Raw genomic sequence first — 21,363 nt, forward strand, 5'->3', positions numbered from 1 at the left:
GTGTCTGGAACAAAGAAGAACAAATTAGTAGCAAAACGATGGAGCGTTTGACGTCACTCGCGCAGCAAGTTACAAACTTGTTATTTGTTAATCCCCATCGGCAATAGGCGATTGGGTGGTGGGCATTCTAATTCTTCAATCAGTATAGACCTAACTCTTCATAGTTTCTACCGGGCATTCTGAAGCTCAATCTTTCATTTCGGGTGCTCCTGCTCAATTGGGCCATTCCAGAAAAAAAAATTACCCCCTAATGGATGACATCAATTTTTGAAATAAATTTTGGCACGGAATTCCAGGCAATCTTTAAAGAGAAAGTATCAGAATTCCATGAATTTTACTTAATTTTGCATTAAAGTATTGGAATTCCATGATTTTTTTAGGTTACAGTAACGGAATTCCACTGTTTTGATAGGTATTTTGTAAATTTGTTACGGAAATTCCAGACTTTCTTGAAAGCAATTTGCTACGGAAATTCCATGTCGTCCATTGCTGGGGGGTAACGAATAAAAACTGGAATGGCCCATTTATCTTCGTTGCGCTCAAAAAAATACCGGCCAACTGAAATTTCCTTATTTGCAGCACTAGCAATAAGCAAAAAGCTTGTCCCAAAAAATCTGAAAAATGGCAAAAAATGAAGTTTTCAGAATGTCAAAAATTTTTATATAGACATAACATAAAGAATATCATTTCATGAACAATATGTGAAAAAATCAGAGCAGGAACATACTCCATTGAAAAGTTATGACCAGATTTCCGATTTCCAGGCTAAAATCCCTGGGAAACTCACAAAAACGGGTTGGTGTAATTTAAGATGCACGATCTAACGATTTACGATTCACGATGCGCGATCCATGCATAAAGTATGCTAATTATTCCTAATAATTATCATAAAACATAAATTATATAACATAATTTTAAAACAATGGCATAATCTTTTCTCGCTTTTGTTCACCACAGTAATTTATCCAAAAAAAAGAAATAAATAAGCAATGGAACTACGAATAATTACGACCGTAAAATTATGAAAAAAATAACTTGCATAATCTTACACTAGAAAGAAAGTGAAAGTAATAAACAATGCACAAGAAACATTTTTGCTCTCAGCTTTATTTAACAATCAATAATCGAATATAGGAATTTCCTTCTTAAAGCAAATAAAAGAATATATTGGAGAACAATATGTTTTGCGGACCGTAATGTACGAAGCAAAAAACGGATGCTCTATTATGAGAAAGAATTTTCTTTCGGTAAACAATTTTCCCTATATTGATTCAAGTTATGAAAAAGAGAGAGAGTACAGAAGTTGAATGCACGTGGCTTTCACTTTCTTTTTTAAATCTATAAAAACGCACTGAAAGCTTTTTTAAATATAATTTGTATAATCTTACATAAATTATGTTTTTAAAAATAATTGGGTTTCAGCGAATGAAAGTTTGTAAATTGCCTAAATATTTTATCATGATTAGTATAATTACGCATGAATTAACATATTTTATGCACGGATCGCGAATCGTGCATCGTAAATCGTTAGATCGTGCATCTTAAATTACACCAACCCCACAAAAATTAAGATTTTTACAAAATGGACATATAAAGGCTACATACAAAGTAGCCTTATACCAAATGTTTTTAAATATTGATAATTTTGAAGTTAGTTAGTTCAAGTCGAAATTCGGCGACGCGGTAGGGTCAATACCCCCGAGAGCCAAAATAAGGTCCGCTTTTAAGGTTCACACATGCGCGCGCACATTTAATTTGGTAAATCAAAGATGGCAGCAAGAGATTTCGTTGATTGCCGACTTGATTCTTCGGGATTTCCTAGATTTAAAAAACCCAACAAAATTTACTACCGACCGACCGACCGACCGACCGACTGGATTTGAAGATGTTTTATGACGCGAACAGAACATCTATATTATAATACGCTTAAATCGGAACTCTCCCATTCTCGCATGAGGCTTTTTCGCTAGCGATTTTTAAATACACGGCAATTTTTTTTCGCGCCTTTTTGATTGTATATTCAATTCTATTCGCCAAGTGCACTTCCATTCAAGAGAGCACATTTCTCCTTGATGGAGAAACACAACTGACTGTGCAATAGCACTATCAGCATAATTTATAGTTTTAAAAAAAAAAAGTTTATGTCGGTTATGAAATAATTTTGATTCACATGGGAATACGTCGAAGATAAAATTTGAGTTTTCAAAAAGACATCATATTTATGATTACCCTTGAGATTAATAAAGCTCCGATGACATTTCCCTTCTATTTGATACTCTGATAAAAACATTTCAATTTAATGGACTTGACAATATGAGAAAAGTTGATGACTTATTCCCAATTCAATTATGAAATTTTTTAACCAATGTTTGCTATTTTTTGTTCTATTGAGATAGCAAAAAGAAAACGCTTTTACTTACGCATTGAGTTTAATTGTTAAATAATTGTTGACTCTGTTAAGAGGTATTGAAAAAAGGCACTCTTTATATTCCACCGTAAAGCACTGTGGTCTTTGGAGTGATCGGTGTTGCCAAGTACCTCTAATACTGAATTTGAATTTCTATTTGTTTTTTACCTTCATCCTTGCGTGAGGAAAATAATAGTCTTTCCTCTCCCAAAAACCCAAAAAAAAGCACGTTTAAAGTATGACCGATTTCTCGCGAGAAATTTTTAACTCAATTTTCACCAATATTTGCATGAGCATTATTTTTAGCGAGTCAAGAACATTATTGTTTGAAGGTTTTCAACAAAAGAAATTATGACAAATTTATACAATTTAATAAGGAGAAGAAAAATCAAAATTCAACTAAAAATACTTTCACCATATTTTTTAATGTGCATTAATTTTAGTGTCCCCTTAAAAATTTTAAACATCAATTTTTACGAAAAAGGCCTAAATTTAAGAACATTTCTTCTCGCAAAATAAGTACATTTGTATACAAATCCCTACAAGTTTCTGAAAAATAGAAAAGCGAGCGAAGCGAGCGTATTAAAAGGAGTAAGAAGTCGTCTCGGACGACGCCGGGACGGCTAGTATTCAATTCTATTCGCCAAGTGCACTTCCATTCAAGAGAGCACATTTCTCCTTGATGGAGAAACACAACTGACTGTGCAATAGCACTATCAGCATAATTTATAGTTTTTTAAAAAAAAGTTTATGTCGGTTATGTAATAATTTTGATTCACATGGGAATACGTCGAAGATAAAATTTGAGTTTTCAAAAAGACATCATATTTATGATTACCCTTGAGATTAATAAAGCTCCGATGACATTTCCCTTCTATTTGATACTCTGATAAAAACATTTCAATTTAATGGACTTGACAATATGAGAAAAGTTGATGACTTATTCCCAATTCAATTATGAAATTTTTTAATCAATGTTTGCTATTTTTTGTTCTATTGAGATAGCAAAATGAAAACGCTTTTACTTACGCATTGAGTTTAATTGTTAAATAATTGTTGACTCTGTTAAGAGGTATTGAAAAAAGTTTCTGAAAAATAGAAAAGCGAGCGAAGCGAGCGTATTAAAAGGAGTAAGAAGTCGTCTCGGACGACGCTGGGACGGCTAGTATTTTAGATTGTCGCCAAACTTTGAAAGCTGAACCATTCGTCATTCGTGACCAAAAGTGTTTTCTGCAAACCAGGTAAATAAAGCATTGTGTTTTTAAAGACATGAAAGGTTCAGGCTCCAAGAACCAATATCTTTCCAGCACATTCACAAAACCCCATGATGTTATATATCATTGAAAGCAAAATTTTTAATAGATTCTGGAATACCTAATTTTTAATAAAATCCACAATTTTGTTGGGTGAGAGCTATAGTGCTTTCAGTAGTTTTTTCAACAGCTGGGACGAGCTTTTTGCTTATTGCTCACTGCTGGTGTCATTTTGATTGAAAACAAAAAAGTTAAAAAGGGCGCACTATCAGTGAAAGTTATCGTGACAAGTTATGAAACTTTGTATGAAATGTTGGACTGGTTTGCCCTGGCCCTTCTTCAGTTAGTCACACTAGGAAATCTAGCCTGGGAATCCAAGCATTAAACTTTGTTCACAGTCTAGTTTATGATATTTTTTATGCTTGTTTAACGCTTGGCGCGGGTAACTCGCCTGCAGGGAGGTTTTTCCCTGCAATGCAGGTTTGGCCTGATTGGCCAGCTTTTTAGCAGGTTTAAAAGTCTTAAGTACGGTGGCTCCTTACTGCCACTTTGACAACGCATTTACTTTTTGCAAGTTGTCGTCGGCATTGAAATTTTCCTTTTTGCAAACGTTTTTTCTAGAAAATTTTTGTATTTTTCTGAATATTAAAAAAAATGGTGATTTACAAAAAAACACACACACAAATTTATAATGAAATATTTAGAGATAACACTTGACTAACTTGCATTACTTAGAGATAGCAACTTTGTATCTTTAAGTACATACGGATAGCACCTTCGTATCTCTAAGTACTTAGAGATACGAAGGTGCTATCTGTAAGTACTTAGAGATACGAAGTGCTATCTCTAAGTACTTAGAGATACGAAATGCTATCTAGTTGACGTGAAATAAAAAACCTTAATGTAACTAATTTTCCCGGGAACTAATATTCACAGTCGAAAAAAAAATCGGGAAAATTGCATTTCGCGGGTTTTAATTTTCACGGTTTAGCCCTTTTTTGGACAAATTTCTTTCATTTTCCTAGGGATTTTTCAAATTTTTTGATAAAATTGGAAAAAATTGTCTTTCGTGGGTTCAAATTTTCGCGGTTTTGCTAAAAAATTGGAAAAACGCTAAAATTAGTTCCAATAAAGTAATACCTTTCTTATCACTTTAGTAGGATACTGTTCGTCCTCTAACGAAAAGAGTTTCTTATAGAAAGTATATATCTATAGAGATCTGGGATTCAGACTTTCACTATAGGTGCCTAGTAAAACTGATGTTACTGGAAAAGATGGGGTTTGTAAAAATCTTCAACATTTTTTAAAAAATCCGTTTTTTCCAAAACCCTAAATGGTTAAGATAATATTTAGATTTGGTTAGCGGTTTCGATGGTTTATTTTGATTGGGAGTTTTCGATTGATCCCTGAGATAGTTTCTCAATGATATAGTAACTGAGATAATCTTTTTCCATTCGTGTACACCTTTTTTTATAAGAACATATAAATTTTTTAAGATGTTCTTAACTTTTTGAGTTTTAAGCCTAAAGGGCTCTGACCATAGTGAATTTTTCATATTTGCCATTTACAAAATATAGATTTCTGCCTGATTTAGCCAATAAGACTATGGCATGTTATACATTTTCTGTTAGGCCAACTATTCCTGAATCTGAAAATTTAAAAATCATAATGAAAAAATTTGATGAAGAAGAAAATGAAGACTTTTAAGAAGAACAGTATTTCAACTTTGAAGACCTTATTTTCGGCGAAGAAAAAACATTTTGAAAATATTTTTGCGTTACAAGGTGTATCGAACAAATTAATGATATCAAGGTGGGTAGTATCATTGAGTTTTAAGCACGAAAGGCTAGAGGCGAATCTTTAACCTTTCTGAGGGAAGAAAAAGTGAAGCCTTAAAATATGCGCCGTATCTTTGATGGCGATTGAACTTAACGATTTCTTTGTTTTCGAGTGGTATTTTTTTTTTAATCTAGCGGAAACTTTTACTTTCAATCCGGAATTTGTATAAAAACCACACGGGTCGCTCAAGGCCGCGCAACTTTGGTAGGATTTAGTGGCTTCAAATCCTACCAAGGACATTCGATTCTAGCCCTTCGGGCTTATACTTCATTGGGTAGTATCCAAAAGGTTAGTTTCCTAATCACAGGAATCTTTAATTTTCTTTTCATTGGGTGACTTTCAAAGACATTTCACGTTTTGCGGTCAGCTTAGACTGAACAAAGTCTTTGCAAGTAAGCAAGTAAGGTTACTAATGAGACAAAGTAGTTAAGTTAAAATTCGAGACAAAGATTTTTAAATCGGGTCTTATACTTATAGTGATTGAGTTATAAGCTTTTTGATATTGAAAATGCACGAAAAAACATGCATAATAGGGATATTGAATACATGTTTTTTTTCTTTTATAAGCATAGCGTTTATAAGCATATGCAGGCTCAGTTTTGGGTACCTAAATAATGGCTCTATTGTTGGAGAACAATAGAATACTAAGCATAATGCAAGTCTGATATAGGAGCAGACACTTGCTTATAAAAAAAAACATGCAGCATTTATGAACGTTTTCGGTGAGGATTTAGATCGAGGGGCAAGGCAAATCTCGTACACAATTTTATAAATAAGAAATAAATCAAAAATAAATCACAAATCTTGTACACCATTTTTCTACTTTTTCAAAATTTCTCCTTTCCTTTTAATGAAAAGGAGAAGTGAAATATAAAAGGTGAACTTTTTTCTCCTTTTAACACAAAAGGTGAATTTTTTTCTCCTTTTTAAATTTAACACAAAAGGTGCATTTTTTTCACTTCACCTTTTGACAAAATGGAAATGGGAATTCTAAAGGAATGCACACGTGTGTGGACAATCATTCGTGTTGAATATGAACAGTACTAGCTAATAGCCAGGCCATGTTGTTTAAGTTATTTGGGGGGCGTCACTCTCATTGTGAGAGTCTTTGCCCAATAGCCAGGCCATGACATGATAACCTTTATTAGATTTCCCAGAAACAAAACGGACCGCATTTAGAGTGAGAAGGGGAAAATGAAGTAAAGCCGAATGATAGAAGTGAATCTCCTATGTAGAATTTTGAAGCAAATTGTTTTGTACATAAGTTGTGCGGCCCGCATGTTTTTTGTACAAACGCCAGATTAAAGATGGTCCGAAGACAACGGGAAATACTAAGCTTTTACTCATCAACTCACGATTAAGGTTAAGGTTAAAATTCAAGGTTAAAATGCATGACGACTAAGTCTAAAAATCCAAATCCAGATAAAAAAATTCTCCTTTTGACAAAAGGTGAAAAAAATTCTCCTTTTGACAAAAGGTGAAAATAATTGTCCTTTTGACAAAAGGTGAAAATAATTCTCCTTTTGAAATTCACTTCTCCTTTTGTTAAACAATAGAACCTATTGTTTGTTTTAAAAGGAAAAGAGAATTTGAAATGGAGAGGAAATTCTCCCTCAGAGCCATCGTATAAATCACAAATCTTGTACACCATTTTTCTACTTTTTCGAGTGATTTACCCCTCGATTCAGATAATACATAGTATCTTTTATCATATATTTTTAAACACAACAACCATTATTCTTCACAGGATATCGTTTCATTATTCTAACGACGGCCATTGTGACGGGTGAAGAATTCCTACAATCCTTCCTTGTGTGAGTTATTGATTCCACGATGATGAAGACTACGTTACGTTGGAAACACGGAGACGGTGGTTGAGATGGCTTTACGTCTATAAGAACAGGTAGACAGTGGAGAAATGATTAACCGTCATTTTAGTATACTGGTTTGATGTCATTTTAGTATACTTGCCAACTTACTGAGGCTCACACCAAGAAGTTTTTTATCGTACTGGATATTCAAAAATGATATCTGACCAAGACTTTAGCAAGTATCACGAATAACTTTGGAATCTGTGTGATGAAGTGATACTTTAATCATAGACCTTTTGATACAAACATGCGTTTGCTATATGGACATTAAGATGAATGTTATTTGAACATTTATTGTTACCGTTTTATGGAGCTTTTGGGTGATCAATGAGAATTAGAAAATATGTATGAATTCGATTTCGTATTCACTTGGAGATGTGGTGGAGATAATAATTTTTACTTCTGAGTATATCATGCCATGAACAATTTAAACTTTTAGGAGTATTTTCTCAACTTAAGTAACAAACTGTTTACGATAGTTTTAAATTCTTAATAAATATCAATGCGAGCCACCACCATCACTGTCTCAATTTATCCACATGAACTGACAGGTTTGTAGTGTTAACCAATAAAATAAGAAAGATGAAGAAATTCATTCGCTGCCAATTGCTCTCACTCCCACTGCCCGTTCAAAGTGAGCAAGATACACGAAATAAGGTTTAGTTCTTGCTTTTTTCTAATGAAACGATTTTTCAAATTTTCTATTTTGTAAAAAAATTATAAATTGTACATAGTAAGTAGAAATTATTTTTTCAAAGTGATGAAAATAAGAAAGGGCGCAACAAGATAAAGTGAAGTAAGTATGAGAAAAATAAATTTGTAACTGTGCTTTCTCTCCCCCTTCGACAAAAAGTTCCCAACCTACTAAATGTTTTCGCTAAATAAAATGTCGCGAGAATCTACCACTGAATCCCTACTCAAGTGAGTTACGGCATGTCCAAAGAAAAAGTGAAACAGTTCCACTCACTTTCAAAATGTCAAACATAGCTGGAAAGAAGCGCCTTGTGATGTAGATCAACGTGATATGTGTATAAAAATTTTAGGTTGTGGCTATAAGAAGTTATAGCCCAAAAATAGCCCATTACATAACATTACGATTTCGCTTGCCCATACATTGCGAGCTTGCCCTTCGCTCCGTATTCACAAAACTAAGTTGCTAACCTTTACACATATCTATCCTCCGTCCTATCCTAGATTTTTTCAAGGTGTTTAGAAAGCCCCCTCCTGGATTTAACCCTCTAAAGCTCTCTCATCTCTCCTGGGAAAAAAGAACAGCAGATAATTCCGTTGGTGGCTACCCCTGCTGCTCACATTCCTCGTATTATGCAGCCGTTTCTGGTGAGAAAATCAAGAATTTTTTTTTGCTGAGAAAAGCAAAATACGAAGCGTTGTGGCGCAATCCCGGGCAAGATTTTTGCGATTTTGTCGACGTCAGCTTTTCATAATGGGGCATTCTTTTGCAAAATCAAAACAGTCAGGAACTATTGCAAATTAGGCTATGTTCGCCGATTCTGGCCTAACTTGGATACGATGGCTTAATTAAGCCAGAAATTGTAGCCTAATTAGGCTGGAAGGAACAAAATTCCAATTTTTGACTTGGATTTCAAAATCCGCGTCAATATTTAGCTTAAAATGTCAAATTCTTATTTATTTGAATGAGTTCCGTATGTTTTTTGGGTAAAATTTGAGCGGACTGAGAAAATATTCAGTTTTTAAATATTATGCTGTTTCAGCAAAATTATGTTTACATATATACAGCAGTACAGTCGAAATTATTTCAAGATTAATGTAAACAAACGTAATCCGAACTTTGCTTTAGAAACATGTTTTATCTATCTATTTTTTATCTTCATAATAAACTTGTTTTGTACACTTTTAGATTTTATGAACAAGCTTGTCAGCTATAATACATAAAAAAACGTAAAAAAGACCTTCCTCAATTTAAATATTTAATCAATCTATCAAGTGTAACTTTAATATCTTAATAACATATCTTTAAGACCAGCAAAACCAAAAAACTATACTTTTAAAGCCCACGATAACAACAATATATTATGATACTAAGTTTTTTTCATTTTTCAGACAAAAAATGGCGCGCTGTATGTAGAACTTAAATCGGCTTAATTTGGCTATCATGGCCAAATTAAGCTAAATTTTAATAAGATAATCACATCTTTTCACTCCGCTCTAAAAAGAGAAAAGTTTTTCGCTTTAAATACTCTTCTTAGTACAAGTAACAAGTCCATGTAGTAAGATTGACGCGGATTTTACTTGTTCTCAAGATATTTAGGTTTGAATATTTCATATATCCAAATTAAGCCATTAATATCCTAACTAGGATATAAATCCTAGCCTAATTAGGCTAACATCCTAGTTTGGCCATCATATCCTAATTTGCAATAGTTCCTGACTGCAAAACAATCACACGATTCAGACGGGAGAGGATAATTACAAGGTCTCAAAAGAAGGTTGTCTACTGCTCATTCCGACATCGACTTATAACCTGACTGAAATTCGAGCCGTTACTAGCAACCCTGCGGGGCCCAAGGCGCCGAGTATGCACCCGGCACAGTGACAAGCCGTTACTAGCAACCCTGACCCTACCTAACTGTTAGTTAATCAATTCCAAACAACAAAACCCCCGGAAAATTTAAAATGTCGGAATGAGCAATAGACAACCTTCTTTTGAGACCTTGTAATTATCCTTTTCCGATTCAGACAGTCAGATTTTTTTCAAATTATTGTTGAGCCAGTGTCCAGCCAATGAATGAAAAAAAGGAAAGATTGTGGGTGGTTGCTGCAAAGTTTCAGGTTTCTATAAAAGCAATCCCTCATATCGAATACAAACATTCTAGTTTAGCGTTGAAAGAATTAGGTACAGATGACAAAATACAATATATAGAAGGAAGGAAGCGAACTACAACAAGAGCAACACAAACACAAGGTTAGCTATTCATCCTATTTTGTTTTTGCTCTTCTCTTGTACACTGTCAGTCTGCTAGTTGCAACCCTTTTTTTAAACAACCTTGGTTGTGTAATTTCAAATCGATTGAATAGACCTTTAATCAGACGGTGTCAATCGATCGAACGACTTATTGCGTCCGCCGGTGTAGCGAAAGGATACTTTTTGCCAACTGGACAAATACACCAGACAGTCCGGTGCGGCGGCAGGGTCCTGATTTTATTCGCTTTCGTACGATACTTAATAAGCGCTCGGCCGCCCGTGCTGAAAAGCTCTAACAGAGTGATCCAATTTAATTTAATCGCAATCAAACTCATCAAACATAATTGTAATCGAACCAATGGAACATAGTCAACCAATCAAACCAATCTAACGTTACTCGAACACGACCCTCGACATGGCCCGAGAATTCTCTGGCCTCTTCGGGCCATGTTCGGGCCGAGAGACCCTATCAATTCTTTTGGCCCAAACTTGACCCGAATCATTCGGGCCACGTTTCGGGCTACGACTTAAGACGTAAACTGTTCAACCTATACCTTTGTGCCTGTGTCAGAAGATTCCATTGATTAATCCAGCTTGTCCAGTCATAATAAAATTAAAACGTGAAAATGACGTTGAAAATGTGTGAAAATGTTAATTTTGATTTATTTCATCGCGTTTCATCCAGTTCATCTTGCTAAATAGACCAGGCTTCAAAGTTTAAAACCAGGACCAGTTTAATATAGCAAATATTTAAGTGAAATCAAGTTTTTCTAGAGAAAATATTGAAAAAATGCAGTCTTGAAATTACAAGCGGGTTTGCTCGGGCCATGCTTGGGCCATCCTCGGGCTTTATGCGCATTCCAATAAAAGTTTTGGCCCGAGAATTCTCGGGCCATGTCGAGGGTCGTACTCGAACGCAATCGAACACAATCGAATATTACCCAGGAATCGGCCGTTCGATTTAGATTCGATTACGTTCGACAATCGAATCGCAATTATTCGATTGCGTTCGATTACATTCGATTGGTTCGATTGCGATTTTTGTTCAAAGTTGTTCGATTGACACCGTCTGGCTTTAAGCGAAGGTGACAATCTATCTATACTGTCATCATTGATAAACAAACAAGTTAAAAGTAGGAATAAAGAACACCTGAAAAGACTTCACACTAGAATAAAGCAAAACACAGGCATATTAGGCCAGGGCTAAAGCTCTAAAACAGTATCTAATAACATGAAAACCAGAATATGATTCTTCAATGGTCGAATCAAAACTATAAAGTGCACTTACATTACAAACATAGCCTGGATATCCTAACCTGAGATCAGATTGTGAATGTTTTCTGCACACCACGGTGAAGCTCTAAAGGGATGTGTGAAAACAAACATTATAATTTTCAAGCGCCTTTATAGGTTTACCGTGCGGGTAAGAAAATTATGAACATCTGTTATCAGGTTAGGATATCCCAGACCTTATTTAAATGGGTCAGTGTGTGAGGTCTGTCAACAAGGGTTCACTCACAGGCAGTATTGGTTGAAACATGATGGGACTGTTGATCTGTATTTTCACTTACTGTTCAATCTCTTTGACAACAAATTTGTTTTGATAACTCCACCAAGTTTATCAATCATACTTTCTGTCATAACATGTTACGATAACCTTTCACTGATAGCCAGTTAGTCACACTATAGTGTCCTGCCGAAATGCGTATAAAAGATTAATGCTGCAAACTCCTAATCAGGAGGTTCACGTCTCCTAATTAGGAGACGGGTGTAATTATCTTGTGAATGAAGAAACTGCGCATAATTTGGTTGCTCCCCTTGGAAAGAGCACAAAAAATTGATTCCATATGGTGATTTTCAGAAAAATCCACCGGTGGAATCAATCACAATTCTAATAATCCATAAGAACCAATCAGAAGTAAGAATCTGTCTTCTGAACAAAAGCGTCTCAAAAAGAAAAATGGCGGACATGAAAAAAATCAAGAGGGGCTTCCTTGTAGTGCTTTATATTAGGATTGTGATCGATTGCACCGAGAAATCTTGATAATTTTTTTAAAACTTTACCAATTCGAGGCTGCTCTTTCCATTAAAACTAGTTTCAAAATGCGCGGAAAAGCCTAAAGCCCTTAAAATTGAGATCAAAGTCTTATTTCTCCTAAATAAGGCGATTGTTCCTGACTGCTAAAGGGATTCATGAAAAAATAACCCGGGGCTTTTTAATGAAATTAACATTCTCAAAAACTATGAGAAATTGCCTAAACTTTGAGCCATAGATGAAAAAATTTCAGTCAAGCCAACCTTGAGAACTAAAATAAGAAGATCAACTTCCCAAGAAAAAGATCTACGGGGGAGACCGAACCCGCCTAGATCCGCGCACTGCCGGATAGGCTATTTCCCGGAAATTTTGCCGGACCTCAAACACTAACCCATTTACATGTGCAGAATTGTTTTTACTTTAGCGTATAAACAAGGCCTTAAAAATCGAAGCGCTGTCTCTGGAATTGACAAATTTTGGTTGGTTGATTGATTTTGGCTGCTGCACGTTATATTTTGTTTCAAATTTTCAAATTTTAATTAATTGTCTTGCAAACTTGATCCAGGTAACTCTTATCCTTGTTGTTGCAAATACATCCTGTAGATGACTGATGTTGTTTTTTCTGAAAGCTTGATTTCCTAGTGTGACTAACTGATAGCGCGCCCTTTTTAACTTTTTTGTTTTCATTCAAAATGACCAGACGCTGATTGGAGAATTAGAGAACGGTCGCCGCCTAACCACCTATCACTCAATTAACGAATGTGTAACTTGCTGCGCGAGTGACGTCAAACGCTATATCGTTTTGTCACTAGTTTGGTCTTTTTCGTTCCAGACATTGGCATGTGTTGCACTACAGATTTTTTTCATATTTTGATTTAAAAGCTTACTCGGTGCGAAAGAGAAATCATGTATTTTTTAATACGCCGTTGCATTAACTCAAATCAAATTACTTTGGAGGTTCGGTGAAATGGTGGCCGAATTGCCGTCCCATGTTTTGTCAGACAGTCCCAAGTTAGAGCAGTGGACGGTATCAAACAAACTGTACCAGACTTTTTTAGTTGCACCAGACTCTATAATGTTAGAAACTTTGTATGTTGAGGTAAGAGATTTTTTTCTGAATTTTTGAGTCTGGATACCCAGGCTATTACAAACATCGATATGTTTGATCTAACAAAATTAATAACGGCAATTTCTATTTTTATTTGGTTTATCGCAGGAGGCTTTGGGGCCCATTTTCGCAACTATAGACGCTTTCAATTGTCGTCAACTGCTCTAACTTGGGACGATTGGTCAAATCTTGGGATGGTTGATTTTTGGACTGTATTTTCACTTACTGTTTAAATCTCTTTGACAAGTTTGTTTTGATACTTCAACCAAGTTTATCAATCAAACTTTCACCATCCCATAATCACAACCAAATGTATTTTTAAAGCATTTTAAAAGTACAATTCAAAGAAGTAATTAACAATTTAATCACACTCACACTGCTTGCATTTTGACGCCATTTTTTGTGTGGTTTTTCTCTACAGTAGGTACTTTTTTTCCATTGTGCACGATTGATTGACATGTTTAAGTTACAGAGTGTCGATAACAGACCTCACAATTTGTCACGGAAGAACAGACTTTTTTATATCTGTGTTTGGACGCTTGTGCGAATGCGCGCAATCGCATTTATGCGTTTCCTGTTGCAAAGATTTGTTCCTTTTGACCTGGTGAGGGTAGCGTATTTACATTGTTTGCTATCTATGATTTGTGGTTATGTTAATTAATGACTTCGGAGGTTTCGTGAAATGGTGGCCGAATGGCTGTCCCATGTTAGAGCAGTTGACGATAGCGCCCCGTCAGCACCTTGAACTGACTAGTACCCAATTCTCTTCGCATGGCATGGTTTGACCTGGTGTGTGAAGGTTCATATTCACTTGCCAAGTGATCCACTGCGAGTGCGAATTGAACCTCAGTCGCCTGTAGTCGTCTGTGCAGCAACCAAGGACAATTCCTCCGTCTCGGAAAAGGACTGGGCCCGAATTTGCGGACGTTTTCACAGTTTCACTTTCGTTTTCGGCTATACGACAGCGTTTTCAAGCAGAAAGCAGAGGAAATCTGTGAAATTATTGCAGGGAACATTTACACCAAAGCTCCTTATTGATATGTGAAGGCTACCAAAAATAGCAATGTCCTTCATCAGAACAACTTTAACATAAGGGACAAGGACAGTCAAGAAGTCTACTTTGTTGAAAATTTGCACAAAATACTTAGAGAAAATGGTACTATGGAAGCCCATTCTATACTCCTAAATAATAGTTGAAAGATCAGCAGTTGAGAGGGTTGATTAAAAAAAAACTCCAAGCACACAATAAAGTATACATGTATATTTGTCCAGAAAGAACTGGCATGTTGTTTGCTTTGTTTTGGTGTTTAAAAATATGTAAATTAGTCCTAAAAAGATATAAATTCGAATATAATGAGGGCAATGAGTCTGGTTAAATGTTACTATATTTACAAGAAAGGATCACTGAAAAAATACTACTGTATGTACTACTGATGAACTAAACTCAAAAACTAAAACTTTACCATAAATTTACATTACGACAATTTAAAAATCTATCTTTAATAGCAACAAAGAAAAAAACATGGCTCAAAGTTTTAAAAACAGAGCTAGTCAGAGCTTCAATTCAGTAGGTATAGAACTTTCAAAATTTGAAAACAGACACTGCATTGGTTACTACAAGACATACTATCCACACAGTTTTTTCGATTCATGAAAAAAATAAAGTATTTATCAAAAAAAGTTTCTCTTTTTTTTGGTAATCAATTCCAACAAACAACAATCAATATAACAGTTTTTTGAAAACCATCCCACAGTGTAAACATTATCAACCAACTAAACCCACACCGCCAAAATTGTAAAAATAAGTCAACAATGTAATTTCTATCAACAATTTCTCGTAAAATGTTTTTTTTCCAACATTCTGATACCAATCATGGCTGGAGGCATCATTTGTAGAGTGACTGTGTGGCATTTCATTGCCATACCAAACAAAACTGACGCCAAGCCAAATCTGTCGATTAAAAATTTCCATGAAAATTATAATTGAAACTTATCTCGTAAAATGCTTTTTTCAACATTCTGGAGGTGTTCAAAGTTAGAGGTATCATATGTAGAGCCAAGAAATACATGAAAAGTCATTTCCTATCCCATTTGCCATGAGATATATGAGTCAACAAATCAAACAAAAACCAACAAATCATGTCTCTTCACTTTCATGTCACATCGTGTTTATATGGGGTATCAGAAAGTCAATCCACAAGAAGAGCCATCTTCCTTTATTATGGAGTGTTCCAAAACTATTGGTAGGTTGTTTGGAAGTAAAGAAACACACACAGTTTGTTTTATTTTGAAGATTTAACTTGAAAACAAACTGCATCTTTCCAGCAGAAACTCGTGTTCCAACCTGCTACATAACATTGGTCAGTCGGGTCTGCTACTAACATGTAATAGTTTTATTATAGCTGAGATTGAGAATCCGTAGGCAGAACTTGTAACATGTATGTGTATTATTTTGTCAGTCGACTTGAATCATGATACATTACTCACATTTCACTGGATGCATTTTCGCTGTGACATTATCCGCAAAATTTTCTGACCGCGTTCTGAGACGGAGGCTAATAAAACAAAGGATTTTCTGTCAAGAGCCTTGTAAACATTCCAACAATTTCCATCAAAAAAATCTGTCACAGCTAAGTCTGCCATTTTAGTGTGGTCCGAGGATTGAGACAAGAACGCTTGTAGAATGCCCAGTAGCCCCCGCGTGGGTGAAAAACATTAATCTGTCAATCATCTCTACGGCAATGAATTTTGAAATTAGCCGTAGATATTGGGTTTGTGTACAGACAAGCGAGGAGTAGGCGAAGCAATTTTAGCTTTACGATATTTGCCGCAGATCATCAGTGGATATTCAATTATCATTATATCCCTTTATTTTCATTCCTAGAACTTTTGCAAAATAAAGGAAAATACTAAGGTTGTATTTCTTACTGCTCTATTCACATACTGAATTTGAAAGATCTTCTATGTGGCATTTTTTGCAAACTTGTAATTTTTGCATGAAGAATTAGGTGTATCAGTCAGTGAAATCCTTCACTTGTGGTATACTGCAATTGCAGTAGTTTTCATTTGTGGTTACTGTAGCCTACAAAGGCTTAAAAGGGGTAGATATTATACCGCTAGTCAACAAAGATAAACAAACATCGACTGTAAAAAATCATATGAGAAGAAGCTTGTTTTTGTTAAAAGAATCTGAACTACGGAAAAAATATTTTGTCTATGCGTTAAAAAGATATGATCAATTATGTACAAAAATTGCCTGTTTTTTCCTTGAATCTTGAATTCTGTTTCTTTTATATACTACAATTGCGGTATATAAAAAATGTAAAAGCGATGCTTATAGCGCAATTGCAATTGAATTATACTGCAATTGAGGGATTCTCTTGACTGTCTATGACTGTATAATACCGTATGGTTTCTTCCAAGAAAGAATATTATATCATTATACTTTAGCCTAGTTAATTCCCATCTAACTTATTGCATTACCTTTATGGGGTTCTCCTAAATGTGACCCCCCAAACGATTTGGAGTACATAAAAAATGAGACCGGTCTTGGTGTGGACAGGTCGATAAAATGTACAGCAAAAAAGTGGCGAAATGATTACCATGCGGTAAAATGATACCTTTTTATTGACCAGAAATTATCCAAAAATCTTTCCTTTCAAACACACTTGATTGGTCACTAAAGAGTACCATTAGAATAAGTGTGGTATCCAGTGTGGTCATGGTGCAGACATTTTTTTGTTGTTGTTTTGCTTGTTTGAACTAGAGACTGAAATTCTTACGGCAACCGAAAGAAATATAAACAAAGGGTGGGACCGCACCTTCGTCTGCTTTATTTCGCATTTTGTCCGCACGGACCATACTGTATCGTGCGGTCTTCTCAGCCATTTTCAGCTTTTAGGTGCACAATTAACCAGTCCGAAAGCGGCAGGAGCACGACATCACCAAGACCGGTCTCATTTTTAATGTACTCCAAATTGCTTGGGGGTTACAAATACTAATAGCTTAAATGTGATAAATGAATCAATCTTAAAATGTGCTAAATATAGATCATGTATGTCCCTCTGAGGGCAGTAAATTTAACCCTTTTAACACCGATAAACTCTTTAAACTAGAATTATGTACTAAACTTATCCATAAGTTCTTAAATAATGACACCTCTTCAGCCTTAAGTCACCTATTTAAAGATATAAATCAAGCAAGATCTCCAGAAAAAATTCTAAGAACAATGTTAGCACTATTCACTACGATCAATCTTTTCATCCTTTGATGTTTTATCCACCTCAATTTTGGAATCAAGGAAAATACCACAAATCTGCAGGCCTTATAATTTCTCTTTCATAAAAAAGGAGCTTGGGAAACATTAGTTTTTTGTATCTATGACATTTTATGTCCTTAGACACCCCTACCCATTCGATAGTTTGATTCATGGATGTATGTATTTTTTTCAGGTTTGAGATCCATGTGCATCATTTATCACCATGCCTAAAAGAAAATTGTCAAAAAGTGAGGAAGGTTCATCCAACTCAAAAGTTGCATTTCAAATTGAACAAACTAAGAAGCCTGTCGATGATGACGATGCATATGCTGACACAGACACTGAAATGGAAGATGCAGAGGGTGAAAAACAACCGCAATCAACTCTCTTTCGTTTGTCTAGTCGACTGGCATCTATGAAGAGAAGAGGTATATATAAGATAATAAGGAAGTTTGATAGTTAATAAGGGAACTGATTTTTTTATGGTTGATATTTTTTGTTCTAGGTTTGAATATTTCTCATAACTTTTTAGGGCTCTTATATATGGAATGTTTTATTTCAAGTCTGGGGTGAATCTTTAAAACAAAAGTAAAATCATTGTGATGCTTTTAAAAAGTTTTCATTGAATTTCAAATTTTCAGGAAAAGAAGTTGAGGTCAAAGAAGAGTACGAAGAGTTTGAATATTTTGCAGAAGATTGCGTGACGGTTCGTGCACCAGGGAAAGATTTTTATTTATGTCGCATTCTGGATGATGTACCTGAATCTACTAATGAAGAAATCAACATAGCATGGTTTGATCAAGTTGGTACAAATAGATACAAGGTAAGTCTTTGCTGACGTACTGTAGTTATATTTCAATACAAAATCGAAATGTCTATATAATGTTGTATGATAGTTTATGTGTTATTTGGAAGAGTTGCATTGGAAGAAAGAGAGGTCCTTACATTTCCAGAATGTTTTCAATTAAATGAGTCGTACTTTAAAAAGCAAGGTTGATTTATTGTACTTTCGTGGGCCATTTTAGTTTTGAAGTTATAGAGCTTATTTTGTATATAAACATTTAATAACCTTTGTTCAGTAAATATCTATTAAAACTTCTCCTGGAAATCAAACCCCGTAGGTTGACGGCTCCTAGACGGCTCAATGCAGAACCTGTGGCAGAGGAGAAGCCAGTCATCATCAGTACTTCTGCTGTTTCTAAATCTAAAGTTGTTGTCAAAATTTTATGTTAGGTTTCATACGATGACACTATTTACAAAGCGTCGATCATTTCTCATGTTGGTGTCAAAGAAGTGACAGACGAACCAGGGCTGTATTACATCACACCCAAAACGTTGAAAAACACCAAAAGTTTGTTGAAAGAAACGTTGACAAACGAAGGAGAACATTTTTCTGGTGATGATGATGACGATGTCGATGGTGCTGCTGGAGATGATGAAAGTGCTGGGGAAAATGAAGGTATTTTTTCTAAGAATTTGAACTGATCTTTTCTTAAAAAGCAGCCTGTATGAGATCTGCATCTTGTTCTATTGGGCAGGCATAAGACTATCTGTATGAATCATGAATCAATAAGCACTCTTGAAGTAATTATAATTTTTACTTGGCTTTTTCTTCATAAAACTGTCTGAAGAGGTCTCCATTTTGTTAGGTTAGGTTTAGTTTTAAGTGGAACGCAATAATTGTTAAGCTATTTTAAGAATGCAGAATTCATGATATGCACCATTGCAATGTCTTCTACGTGACCCAACAGCTGATTGGTTGAAAGTGACGTATTGACTGATTTTACGTCATTTGTACAACAAATCAGCCATTGGGTCCGTGATGTAATGGCGATGGTGCATATCATGAATAGAGGGAGTAATGATTAAAAGGCTCTCTCAGTTTTTTAAGCCATTTTACTTTTAGAGTATTGTATTGCCCGGTATAAAAAAGGAACCCCTTTTCTGGTCATGACATATAGTAATCACTTCTAATTTGCAAAATGAGTTTTCGTGCTTAATATAATATTGTCATTTGAATAATATTTACTTTAAATTTTCAGAAGCTCCAACCAAAAAGAAATCAAGAAAGAAATCAACTTCAAAGAAAACACCAAAAGCACCAAAGGGCTCTACAAAGTCAGCCTCTCCAAAGAAAAAGTCTGCAAAGCGGGGTAACAAGCTTATTCCAAATCCTGACATCAATTTATTGGAGGAAGACCCAACATACTCCAAGGACAGCACGGTTCCTCTGTCCATCGAGCGACAGGCTATTAAAGCTGTTATTACCAACGATGATGCTTTATTGGAAGCTTTGCACAAGGATGGAAAGAATTGTTATACTTTATTCCAGCAACGTAGCCCTCAAATATCACGTTCAGCTTACAAGTATGCCTTACTTCAAGAGAACTTGGACTATTGCAAACTGATGTTAAAAGATAGAGATGAAGTTACTGCCAAACCAAAAACTGTCGATTTGAGCAGAAAAGATACCGGAAAGTAAGGATTTTAAAAATATATTGGGTATAATGCATATTTTTCGACATTCAGAAATAACACTTCACCATGAGGGTTTATTTATTCTAAGTTCACTTTTCTTCAAAGCTCTAACTTACGTTTGATGTAGCGATTAGGATCCTGATTTATCATTAGCCTGGCTCTGAGAGCCGACCTTTTGATTGAAAATGCCTTATTGAATTGAAAGTTACTTTTCCTCATAAGCTACTAAAAGGCGTTTCAATCTGCTCACAAAAGCTTTTGAGCAATATCTAACGTCCATGGGGTTCATAACGTCCATGAAACAACGTTGGGTGTCAATTCTGAAAAAATTCTGATATGCAATCTTAAGCTAAAGCCCATGGCTTCGTAAGAGAGTCTGCCCAAGTTTTAGTGTTTCATCCAGATTTAAGATGAAAATTAAATAAGATTTTGAGCGTGGTGATTGGGTCAAGCAAAACGATTGCTCCAAAATCATGCTTTTAAAAATTTGAAATTTATGATATGCACTATTGCAATGTCTTCCACGGACCCAACAGCTAATTTGTTAAAAGTGACGTATCCATGATATGCACCATTGTAATGTCTTCCACGGACCCAACAGCTGATTGGTTGTAAGTGACGTAAAATCTATCAATATTTCACTTTCAACCAATTAGCTGTTGGGTCCGTCGAAGACATTGCAATAGTGCATATGAATTAATAAGAACAAGACTTGTTACCATTGCAATGGTTTCCACTTAGTTTAATATTTTCTTTATGATAAAGCAAACTTTGTTTTCAGGGGTGATTATAAAATGTTTGGACATGCAGTGCGTGAAGTTACTGTCAGTCGTGGCAACCGAGAAGGAAACAACGCTTTTCTGGCGGATGAAGTTCAAAGAAATACCGATCATCTTTACGCTGTTTCCTTTTGTATCAAGAAGAATATCTCTATTGATTTCGTGAAGAAACATTTGAAGGCTTTTGACAGGGTATGACTTATTACAATTAATCCCTTATGGAGTATTTGAGTCGCAGACGCAGACCTCTACGGAAAAGTAGAAAATCGTTGCTGAATGTCAGCAGCCTACGTTTAGACATGTGTTTTTCATAGAATTTCATGCCTCTTTTAAATTGCCTCGCTAAGGGTGATTAAAAAGAAACCACACCCTTATATTTTTTAGCGTAACT

The 21,363-nt window shown here is 35.2% G+C and overlaps 1 protein-coding gene across 2 annotated transcripts in view; it reads left to right on the forward strand.

Moving 5' to 3' along the window:
- Positions 1-10,228: 10,228 nt before the first annotated feature.
- Positions 10,229-21,363, forward strand: part of LOC136811276 (poly [ADP-ribose] polymerase tankyrase-like) — a 46,987-nt gene continuing 35,852 nt past the window's right edge. The window contains exons 1-6 of one of the 2 annotated variants that reach the window (XM_067067889.1): positions 10,229-10,314; positions 17,909-18,143; positions 18,357-18,538; positions 18,949-19,174; positions 19,758-20,193; positions 20,975-21,164. In XM_067067889.1, coding sequence (XP_066923990.1) covers positions 17,939-18,143; positions 18,357-18,538; positions 18,949-19,174; positions 19,758-20,193; positions 20,975-21,164 — 1,239 coding nt within the window. In that variant the 5' untranslated portion in view covers positions 10,229-10,314; positions 17,909-17,938. Of the gene's footprint in view, positions 10,315-13,359; positions 13,449-17,908; positions 18,144-18,356; positions 18,539-18,948; positions 19,175-19,757; positions 20,194-20,974; positions 21,165-21,363 lie in introns of those variants that run through there. The other variant, XM_067067890.1, reaches the window with a different exon arrangement.

Source organism: Clytia hemisphaerica, unplaced genomic scaffold, assembly GCF_902728285.1.
Source record: "Clytia hemisphaerica strain Z4C2 unplaced genomic scaffold, Clytia hemisphaerica genome assembly, whole genome shotgun sequence".
NCBI lineage: Eukaryota > Metazoa > Cnidaria > Hydrozoa > Leptothecata > Clytiidae > Clytia > Clytia hemisphaerica.